This window comes from Lolium rigidum, chromosome 1, assembly GCF_022539505.1.
Source record: "Lolium rigidum isolate FL_2022 chromosome 1, APGP_CSIRO_Lrig_0.1, whole genome shotgun sequence".
In the NCBI taxonomy this organism is placed as follows: Eukaryota; Viridiplantae; Streptophyta; class Magnoliopsida; order Poales; family Poaceae; genus Lolium; species Lolium rigidum.
In genome coordinates, this window is record NC_061508.1 from 167163039 (window position 1) to 167174889 (window position 11851).

Sequence of the window (11851 nt, forward strand, 5' to 3'; positions counted from 1 at the left end):
TCTCTCTCTCTCTCTCTCTCTCTCTCTCACTCTCTGCAAATATACCAAAGTTACTACCGAGCCGAAGACATCTATCCAAGATGGTCAACATTTGCGAAGATAATCGGCGAGCCTCTAAGTTTGAAGAAGTCTCACTTTGCTTCGTGATAGAAGAGTTGCATGTGTGGAGCGGGTATTTAGTGTGCTTCAAGATCGATTTATCATGCTCTTACTTGGTCCAAGAGAAGTTATAGGAAGTGGTAAATGTTTGTGTGGTCTTGCACAACATGATCAGAGTGAGCCTATGGCAACTACAAAATGATCTTTCTAAGCATTTGTGAAGACTCAAGGAAGAAGCTGATTTTATTTGAATTGGATGAATTATTTATTTTATTTCGATTTTACTTGTTGTAAAACTATATATTTATATTCTGGACTATTTATTTGAGTATTTCGAACTTTCAAAAATACAGTTGAGAAAAACTTTAAAAAAAGCATATCCAAATAGCCAGTTGAGGGATATCGTTAGGCAAAGATGACTCTCAAAAGCAGCAACCCATGGCAGCAGCTCCATTGTCTGTCTAGCGCGTGTGATGAACATCGTTTAAGTGGCGTGGCTGTGATGTCCTAAAGAGACAATGTCACACTAGTTCACGTCCGCGACATTATGCATCTTGCAACGGGAAACACATGTTCAGAATGATACTCAGCTAAATGGATCTATGATATTAATATTAATTGTTTTACCAACACCATCGAGCCATGAGGCAAGGATAGGATGGCCTCAAAAAGTTGAGACTTGACAACAAGCGGCAATGGTACACAAAAAGGAGGCAACACGCCGATGCAATGCCAACTCGACTAAACGAAAGGACGGTCTTGGCAAAATTGGGGCTCCGAAGAGCATGCAGCCACAATGACAGTACATAATTAGTATCCACACAACCTCAGCATATCTTAAATAAAGCTGGCCATACACCAAAACAAGCTCTCACTGTAAGTTAAGCCGAGGCCCCTAGGCAGCTGGTTAGTACTATCTTCTACCACTTCAACACATGATAAGCCGAGGCACACCAGCTGCATGTCTATCTGCAGGCAGCGAATCAGTCAGCTCTCCCTCCTCGGGTGGTGAGTCTTCCAGGATTTGGTATTGAAGTCCAGCTCCGGGTGCAGAATCTGCCTCTCCCAGCCCATTATGATGGACATCAGCTGATGTTACCTCATCACTATCGGCAGGGTCAATTGGTTGCTCCGCAGATACACTTCCAATATGATGGCAGGCTCGTGGATTGGTAGGCACATCGTCAGAGGTTGACACAGTTTGGTTTTCTCTTCCAGAATCACTAGTGCCTGACAACGAAATGCTCATGTCAGAGTCCGTAGCCCTTTCTGCAAGATACTCGTGGATTGGAGGGTCACTTCTTCCTGGGACATCATAGTTGCAAGGTTGCCCTGATCGGCCGTTGGTATCTGTCCAGTAGTCACCTGGAGAACTAGTGGTATCATGGTATGTATCTAGCATCAGCTGGTCAATAACAGAGGCTTTCACTGGTCCATCTCCTTGCATTTCTTCGTCATGGATGTATGACTCCCCCTCATTGCCCATTTCCAAATCACCGGTGGTGCTCATAGATGCAATGCCTGCTATGTCCCTTTGTGAATCACCAGAGCACGGTTTTCTGCTGCATTGGTGCCCCATTGATTTAGCAATCTCGTGATGTTTCTGAGCATAATCGCTGCGGCTCCAGAGAGAAAGAGGAGGAGGTGATAGATTCCATTGATCCATCTGCTTGTTATCAGCATCTAACGATCCAGGCAAATAGAATGACTACATAATTTTACAAAAGAAACCGTCAGGATAAAAGAAATATCATCAGCCTGAACTATGTGAGTTCTCAAGGAGAATACTGTCCAAACGTACCTTTCCTGAGAGCTGATTACAATCTTCCCATATTAGCTCATAAGGTGGGTATTTCTTATCCAACCTGCAACATCAAGTGTGAAATGTTGTTGGAGATCAACAATAACCAAAAAGTTTATGGGGAGATAAAGAGAGAGATGCAGTACCTTTCAGTTTCCTTGGGAACAATAAGAATTATCAGTTTTGGCTTGAAACTTAGAGCTTTGTTGATGAATTGGTTTGCAAGAGAAGCTTTAAACCCAAAAGGAGGATTCAGCCCCATGATCTGCGGATAATAGTAACTACTGAATACACGAAATCTAGAAGTTTGCATAATGGATACTAACAAAATAACACAGCTATACCAATCGTGATCCAGCAGGCAATTCATCTGGTTGAACTGTCATCCAGTCTCGTCTCTCAAAATTGAAATTATTCTGGAGAAATGTTTATAATGTTGTATCAGCCCACTGTGCTATAAAATTTGATTAAGGGAGTAGTAGCAAAAGAGAAAGTGGGGTGTGTTAGGTGCCTGGTCAGGCACCCATATCTGAAATTTACTATTCATATATTAACTAAACTATGTCAGATTAAAAAAAAGGACTATGCAAAACAGTAGAACTGCAAGCACTACCTTTGGCTGGATGAGATCATAATTTTTATAGAAGCAATGCTTTTCAGAATCTTCAAGTTTTTCCTTCAATAATGTGCTAAAATCATTTGAACCACAGCAGAAGTCAACGACCTAAAAGAATAAGAATAACGCATAAGGTTCATCGATTAAGATAAACAGCTCTATTGATCACAATATTGCGGTCAGTTCCGTATCTGGGTCAATAAAATAAGTGGTACCGTTAATTTCGAAAGTTCCAAAAGAAAAATGAAGAGAGACCACAAATCATGAATATACAGGCAAATAAAAACCTAGTTAATGCAAGAATGGAAAATAGCACAGGCAGATTTTAATTATTCGAAGAATGAAAAAAGTCAAGAAGGTAATCATATGACATATGTTACAAATAGGTAGTATACAAGCAAGGAGTTTCAAAGAAACAAAATCAACTGACCATTGTTCTTGCAGACAATTTTTCTCGCAGACAATAATGATATCTAATTGTGCTTAATTATTGAAAATACAAATGTGAAAGATTTTTGGCACTATTTCACTTTTGTTGCCAGCCAGTAACTCGCAATACACGATACGAGAAGGCTGGTTTTAGTTTTCTGAACTCTGAAGTAGGCTGTTAGAGCATCTCCACCAGTGCCACTCAAAATATGTCGGGACCACCTCAAATAGTGTCTGGTTTGAGGGCGTCCAGACACATGTCCGCACCGATCAATGAGGGCGGGTGCCCACCGCACAAGTGTACATTCGTTTTTTTGTTGTTTCTAAAAGAAGCAAAACTTGGACATAAATTTGACAAACAAATTTGATATTGAAACTCGTATATTTGCAAAATTCATCTGTGTTGAAGCAAATTTAGTAGTGCAAAATTGTAACTATATAGAAGCATTTTTTGTCAAACAGAAATGAACAAAAACATGGCCTGAACACACGCTGGCGCTTTACAGCGTAGCCACAGATAATCACAGCAATGGATCGCTTGACGCTTGACTCAAACTTGAAAAACCCTGGCGGTGGCCTACGGTGAATGGATTGATCCATCTTGTAGCCTTGCTCCGCTTCACAACGCCCTAGGCAGAGTGGAGGGCATGTGGGCCAGTTGAGGGTGTCTGGATGGATGGGGACACCGCATTGGGCCAATTAGGGTGGGGGGCATGGGGGTGCCAGTGAAGATGCTCTCACTCTCAGTCAGTTTAACCATGGATGGTAAGTTGTATAGCTCCACCTAAACTAGTATGTAATACAATGCTATTCCAATCAATTGCTGAGCCTTTTTTGTTTTTTGCAGAGGCACCACCACCTTATGGAGAGAGCATATATGTAGTATCCAATATCTTTTCTGTTATTGAATAACTAAAATACCTTATGGACAGACCATATATGTAGTAGTATCCAATATCTTTTCTGCCATTGTATAACCAAAATAACAGATTATGTATTTATTTGACATGAGTTAGAAGAGGATTATAAGAGGGTGCATCTTCACATATGTGAGAATTAAGGGAGAGAACGAAGGAATATATTTACCGTATCACCACTTTGAATATACCATTGTAGCTTGTCCACAATCTGCACAATTCCAAAAAATTCCTTCAGTACGACAGCCTATAGTATTTAAATAAGGGACTGTTTGGAAATCTGCATTTATTAATAAAGTTTTGGTATACAAGTCAGATTTCAACAAAATACAAGAAGTTTACGAAGAAACACTCTTCTTATAAAGAATAAACTATAGGCACCACCTAATTTGACACAAGCTGTGCACGAAAAATCAGATATTTAGAACTTTTTAGTTCTAAGATCATGCCTCAGAAACAGGTAATGACTAACAATTCCAATGCATGATCGAAATACCTGCTGACTGTTCTTAAAAGTAAAAGGAAATAGTATGCCTTGCTATTTTCTGCATCAATTATCAAATTAGGAGGTGCAAATCGAAACCTTACCTCAAAATAAGTTTATCTTGGTTTGACCTAGAATTCCATTTAAAATGAAGAAAATAGTATAGACAAATTTACATCAATATTAGTTACACCAAATTCTTGAATGAGAAATGTATTACCCATGTACTAACCTTGGTGTTTTTGTGCATCAGGTGTCAAATTAGGGGGATGCAGATTGCAGTTTATGGTTTTACCTAGAATTATGTTTCTAACCAACAGAAAGAAAAAATGATCTAGATGTTTTTAACATTAACACTAGTTAAATTAGAAATTATATACCCACGTAGCATTTTTTTTCCTGTGACCGTAATGCAAGGCTTAATAATATTTAAGACTTTGATGAACAATGTGCGAGCCTAGATTCTAGGCAGAACAAGATATGGGAATAAATAATTCAAGGGGAGAGGAGAAGTGCCAACATGACAAGTTGCTATCACAAAAAAAAATTGTAGAAAGAATAAACAGGGAATTTTTAAATAATTTGTAGATCTACCTTCTCAAGCTTGTCCAATTTTGTAAAATGGCGCCCATATGATGTATAGCGCATGCCATGAAGAAATGGGGCAAGATATATGTTCAGCTTGTTCTGCAGGTAATAGTTCACCATATCATGTATATTGTGATTATGGGCTTGCTATAACAGACAACAAACTACATGCATGTATGTCGTATATGATATATCATTAGTCATATGATATTTTCTAGTTACAATGTTGCAGTCAGATTATCTCAATGTCTTAGTAATTATTAGAAACGGAAAAATTATACAATCCTAAAAATGCAAAGATGAAGCGAATGCATAAATTGGTATGTGTATGCCAATTGCCAACTATCTAGTCTTCATTTCTGATATATTCAAATCATAGCTGTTTCAAACAGTTTAATGTACCTTCCACTTTGAAATTTGGAACAGTTCATATGGTGCACAAAAAGCTTTGGCACTTTCTATTGCTGCACCATTTTCTAACATATGAACAGCAGTTTTAACAGCCTGCCAAGAATACACGTTAAAATCAACCAAATTCAAGCAACTGCTTCTACAAATGTACAGCAGAGTACCTCAACAGATCTTTCGACCTTTCCCAGTGTAACTTTCTCAGTATTCTTCATATATGATGTATACGTAGATGAAACCACGAGATTTTTCTGAACATCCTCAATAGTTATATCTGATGATGCTTCCTGTGCAAACTCATAAATCCTGAAAGACTATCACTAAGTTAGTCTTGGTTGCATTACAGGCTATAGCAATGTAAAAAATACTCCCTCCGTCCCAAAATATAAGGCATCTAAGGATTAGTTAAAAGTCAATGTTTTTAAAGTTTGACCAAGTTTATACACAAAAATATAAATATTTACAATACTAAATCATTATCAATAGATTCACCCTAAAGTATATTTTCTTAATATGTCAATTTGATATTGTAGATGTAAATATTTTTTTCTAAATATTTGGTCAAAGTTTGTAAGGTTTGACTTTTGACCAATCCTTAGACGCCTTACATTTTGGGACGGAGGGAGTACTACAGTATTGAAGTTTGAAATGCACAACTTTGCAAATATAGACACAATGTAATGCAAAGGTAACAGTGCCAGGGATCCTCAGAATATTTGACATGATAGTGACCCATGAATAGTTAGAACAAAGTAAACACTGAGATGCTACATTTCTACTATTTTGTTTTATCTTGATGTACATCGGATACCGTGCAGTTCAATTAAGACAAGATGCACAAACTTTTCAGCTTCTTAAAATAGCATTCTGCAGGACTCCAAGTGCTTCAAGAACACCATTTCACTCATTCTTATCAGAAACAGTAGTTGTTTTGGAACTGCTTATTCGAATTTACAAAGTGGTCCAGTGAACCATAGCTTTTGCTACTGTCATCTACTAACTTTACAACTAAACCCAAATCTCTAAAATCATCTAAATCCTATAAGTACAAGAATTTTAGCGCCCCCTCCATTCCTAAATACAAACCTCTGACGCTCTCCAAAATACAATTTGGATTACATTCTTTCACCACATATTTCACTAAATGACACAAAGATATGACTTCATGAAACTAGTAAGACACCCATGCTATGCTGCAGAACTAAAAAAAATCTGTCAAATTAATTCAACTTGAATTTTCATTTATCAGGGATGGAGCAGAAACTGGGTCGAAACGGTAGCTTGCTGCGCTGATGTAGGTGTATGGCCGCACTTATCAGCATAACGATAAAGAAGGCTAGAAAAGGAGTGCATGAACAACACCAACACAGATGTTTATGATTAGGAAATATAACTTTGTAGAAAAATCAAGTAAAATTGATTTGGCAAGGCAAGTATATATATACTTCCATAAATACTTAAGTATTCAACCAGTAAACTTGAATTTGTAACGAAGTACATCTGAAGACCATAAACAGCTGAATAAAGAATGCAGAAGGAAAGGGTGATATATTTACCTCCTCGCCGTGTTTATGTCAACCTCAGGGAACGAGCTAATGGGGATGACCTGCGTAAATGCTTTTTCTCCGAACAAAGGCCTATCGGATTGACGTTTTGTACCTCCAAAGACAGGAGGAACCTTCTTCTTTGTAGCTATCAAATTGATGGAGGAAGAACAAGTCATTGAACCAAACGATCTTTTGCTACTGGACGATGGGACATGGAGGCAGTCCTCAAGGCGTCGTATCTTGACCCTTTTCATTCCATTCACATTAGAGGATTTTTTAGTGATAGAAGGATCAACAGGAAATTTAATATGATCCGTTGGAGCAGTCCGGAGTTTTGGATCAATATTGTGCTTTCTGGCCAAAGAAAAAGATCTAGTCAAATATATGTACATGAATAATGAGAAAGACTAAATATCCCCAGGAAACGAATCTTACAGGCAGTATATTAATATACGATTGTTGGGCAGAAGACCATCCCATGCCCTTTGTAAAATGCAAATACCATTCTCAATTATGTCATCAAAGGCAATATTCCTATTTACATATACGTATTAGTTAGTAAATAGCAAACAAGAAAAGCAAACTAAGCAGGCACAAATATGGGAACACGTTTTTATTGCCTTGGCAAACATCTTCTATGATATGACTTTGGGCAGCGCCGGCAAACAGCAAACTGCAGCTCCGAAACCTCCTTGTTTTCACCATATTTGCAAACATCACATCTATGGACTGGACATGCGAATTTCGCCCCATTGATTATCCTTGTAGTGTACTCAGTTGCTTTTGCTTCATTTTCAGGGAAGAGTAACTGTGCAACACATTTAGCATGATAAAAGTGCCCACAACTTGCTGAAGCACAAGGAAATACCTACAAGGAATAAGAATTTGAGTATGTGGCCAACTAGTCTGAAATTTCTCACAGCTATGAGGTGATAGGGATTTAACCTCAGGAGGATCTGTTTTAGCTGAACCCAGCCTTTGACAAGCAAAACATTGATATGTTTGATGTTCACAATTCTTGCACAGAAAAACTTTCATCGCCTGCGGATATGTATACGTTTATCAAAAGATTCCTGGAATAGGTAAAGTATAGTAAAAATGATTTCATCCACAAGTGTGAGGATCAGAATAGATACATCAAACTGGTCCCTAGTATAGCCCAACGTTTTGCAGTCTTCACCAGCATCTTTTGTCGCATGAAACGACCTCAGACACTTTCCTTCACAGCTGTATACAATTAAGCAGAGGTGCACATCACAAATGAGAAACCAAGGAAGAATATAGAAGAGCAGATTATTCTACATGATACATAAAATGATAATACACGTTTTATATGATATAAATGAGGCAGCAGAACACATAAATGGCACCAAAATGTTTGTTTTAATTATATGAAGATACTTGCAGATTTAGTGGAACCAAAATACACACTATACATACTGAAGAAACAGATTTCAACAGAAAATGATGCTTAAGCAGTGAAGCTAGCCAGCAGAAAGGGTGCAGAACAAATTACTCCAAGTGAGCACAAGCGGCATCAGGCATCCAACTGTAATACACATATAGCCAGTCATGACTACACATCCAGAAGTTTCCGTCAGCTTCCACACAAAACAACCGGCTAATTATAATAATTTGTAGATAAAGGCATCTCATTCTGTTAAACAGCATCGACATATTACTGCACGAAAAGAGTTATTAAGCTTTGGACAGGAGCAACTATGTTCTCCCATTCTACCCATACTCCCATAGCAGATGCACGTTACGTGATTAACAATAGTTTTACTTTTTTTCAAAAACCTTATGTTGTTTATCCTGCAGTAGTTTCAGTATCAATCTAAAACCAAAAGTTCAGAATTCTGTAACAAAAATGGGCTAAATCTATACATAATTCATTACAATCATAATATATGCTGAGAGGTTCCTTAACACGGTATTTAAAATTGATTATTTCATTGCACTTTGTTCAAAGCAGATAAAACAGAAAACAAATAAAAGTGTACCTTGCGATTTCACCACCATTATCACATAAGGCACAAATCAAATCAATGCCAGTGGAACTGTCCTCATCAGCATTCTCAGCCATATCTGGTATCAACAACAGGTTCTTGTTTGTGAAACCTGTGTAAGCACCACAAAAATATTTGCTTATCATCATTGTAGGGCTGTACACATTTCACACAAATTGCTTGAAATAAAGTAAATCAAAGTACCAAACTTAATGTTATAAACAGTCAACAAGAAAAAGATGTAGAGCGCCCCTTCTCAAGTAAATAGTCATTTGGCTCACGCAATTGTGCATCATAGGATGGTATAACAGTGTTTTGCTTTTTTTGTAAATTAGTGTTGAAATCTTTTTGAAGCTGCTTGATACTGAGATGAAGTAATGACAAAGTACCCAAAGAAAAACTTAATGCTGTAAACAGTCAACTAGAAAAAATGTGCCGATGGTACGTCATGCGGTGCCGATGGTATACTGTATTGTTGTGTTTTCGTAAATCAGTGTTCAAATCTCTTTGAAGCTACTTGGCATTTGGTGTTGTCCCTCCCAACGGCCACCACGCACCCAAATAGGAGCACATTATTGCCAATGACTGCCCTGATCACTACTTACTGAAGTTGCACAAGGAGTGAGAGAAAACACTGGCTAATACTTCCTCTTCAGCTGCCCTGATTTTTCACAATTGCCTCTACTTTGCAATTTCGACCAAATCAGTACAACATTAAGTTAGTTATATAGTTCTCAAGAAATTCCCAATGTACCCCAAATTTACGCCAGCGCACTACCTGAAACTGAAAACACAGGTTCATGAAAAAAAAAACTGACGCCACAAAATTGGGGAAACTAAAACTTAGGAAACCTCAGAAGCCAAAAGAATAACCACAAAAGTATAACAGTAAGTTAGTTCTCAAGCAATTCTCAATGTACCCCAAATTTGTTTTCTTAAGCCAATGTCTGAAACTGAAAACGCAGATACATGATCAAACACCCACGCCCCAAAATTGGGTGAAACTAAAACTAAGAAAACCATGTACATACCAGAGACCCCGAAACCTCATCAGAAGCCAAAAGCATAACCAGCTAGGTACTCTCCAATTTAGGCACTATTGGCAACGAAACAGACGCATGATGGAAACTAGCGATGCAAGGGAACAGGATACGCGCAGCCATGCCCGCATCCACATGGCCAGAATCGTGCACGGAAAGTGGATCGACACCTGGACGGTTAAGGCCTCCTTAAATTCCTCCGGTTTCTTGTCGAAATTCAAATTGCAGTCTCAGTTTGTTACGGAGCGCTAATACTAGTAGTAGTGCGCTGCGCACGACCCTCGGAACTCCCTGATGAGCCTTACAAGACAAAGTTTCGAAAATAATACCCCCGGAAATACAGCAACCGCTGGCGTTTGAGATGGATCGGGAGGGAACGGGAGATGGAGGAGATATCCGCAAACGCAAAAGCACCGCCGGCCGGGAAGCCGTCGCCTGCGTTACCTTGCCCAGTTGGCGAGGAGCGGCGGGTGGCACGGCGGCGATGGCCGAGTGGCGGCGTCGGGCGCGGAGGCTTCCGCGCCCACGCTAAACTGGCCCCAATCCAAGCAAACCTCGAGCACAAAAAAATCCGCAGAAAAATCGAGAAGGACGCAGCGATTCCGCTCCCCAGCAGCGCGGTTACGACGCACAGCAAACGATAATAAGGAATAAAATCTCCACCTTAACCGAGAACACACGGCGTGTACGGAGATACGCCCAATCATGAGCAGCAAGCAAACGCGGCCAACGAACCAAATCAAAATCCTAGTTCTACTCACCCAGCGCCGAGAAAGGGGAGGGAGGGGAAACAACACACACAAACACGAAAGGGAGGCGCAAGCAAAATCTCAGCGGAAACAGCCCCAAAAAATCGCACCAAAATCACCGGGAAACGCAGGCATTCCCCTCCGCAGATTTGTACCCCGAGGCGTCACCAATCGATCGCGCGGAATCCCCCGAAAATCACACCCAAAAGACGGCGAGTGGTTCGTGAAGCACGCGTACCTCGCTGCGCCGCGCGATTCGAGCAGCCGGGGCGCCGTCAGACGGGCGTCGGCAGTCTAGGGTTTTTGATCCCGGCGGCGACTAGCATAACCCCCTCCTCCTCCTCCAGCACAAAACCCACATGAGCACAGAGGATTATTTGGGGAAGCCGAAAAACTCTCTCTCATACACCCACGCTCTGAACACACGAGGTATGAGTAGTGGGATGGGAGAGAGAAAGAGGGGCGAGTCACTGCTCACGTCCGTTTTTTGCGCCTCCTCTACCCGCACCCATTCCCACCCACTGAGCACCCTACCCCACTGTACGCGGGCCCACATTGTGACGCGGAATGGGCAGCCGCACGGTACACAAACGAAAGGTCCTTTACGCGGGACCGACCCGTCAGCGAGGATTCGAGCCGTCGGATGCACGACCGAATATTTCCTCGACGACACTGCCGCGCGGGGCCCACGGAGCGGGACGCCGCTCTACACAGGAGTCCGTTGGAGGCGAAGCGCCTCCGACGGCGGCGATCTGATCGTACGGCGGTGGACGGCTGAGATGCCAGGTGTGGGTGCTGGGTAGGTGCCTGGAGTTACCGCGCCGGAGTTACTGCCTGCCTGCAACTGTGTCTTTTCGCTCTGCGTGGAAAGCTTTTAACTGCCTTTTTCGATCGCGCAGGGCCCCGCTCTGGTTTGGTGAAACAAACCACATCTCTTGGCTACCGTCACACGCAAAACTGCACGGAAACCAAGGTGCGGTACGGATCGCCAGAGCTCTTGATCGTAGACGGCCGTGTCTCATCTTGTCGCTACGCATAGAGGAAACCATACTTGCTTGAAAATTTTACTGATCCTTTTAGTTTAAAAAGTTGGAAGACCATACTTCGATTTTTTAAGATAATCTATAAAAAATGATGTAACAGTCAATGATGACCCAACAAGCA

At 40.7% G+C, this 11851-nt stretch overlaps 1 protein-coding gene across 1 annotated transcript; it reads right to left on the bottom strand.

The window, feature by feature from the left end:
* Positions 1-808: 808 nt before the first annotated feature.
* LOC124653286 (protein ENHANCED DOWNY MILDEW 2-like) lies at positions 809-10954 on the bottom strand. The gene is made up of 16 exons (XM_047192358.1): positions 10926-10954; positions 8893-9010; positions 8026-8116; positions 7835-7930; positions 7510-7757; positions 7344-7423; positions 6899-7034; positions 5507-5648; positions 5337-5438; positions 4941-5033; positions 4032-4073; positions 2514-2624; positions 2245-2316; positions 2047-2165; positions 1901-1964; positions 809-1807 (listed from the first exon to the last, which is right to left on the bottom strand). The coding sequence occupies exons 2-16, from the start codon at positions 8973-8975 to the stop codon at positions 1028-1030; spliced, it is 2259 nt and encodes a 752-aa protein (XP_047048314.1). The 5' UTR covers positions 8976-9010; positions 10926-10954; the 3' UTR covers positions 809-1027.
* Positions 10955-11851: the final 897 nt, after the last annotated feature.

Excerpts from the sequence above, each read along its gene's own strand:
- LOC124653286 (XM_047192358.1), bottom strand. The coding sequence starts at position 8,975 with ATGGCTGAGAATGCTGATGAGGACAGTTCCACTGGCATTGATTTGATT. Across the intron at positions 2,166-2,244 it reads TGCCTGCTGGATCACGATTG|ATCATGGGGCTGAATCCTCC; the intron begins GTATAGCTGTGT and ends TATTATCCGCAG. Across the intron at positions 1,965-2,046 it reads GTTCCCAAGGAAACTGAAAG|GTTGGATAAGAAATACCCAC; the intron begins GTACTGCATCTC and ends TTGATGTTGCAG.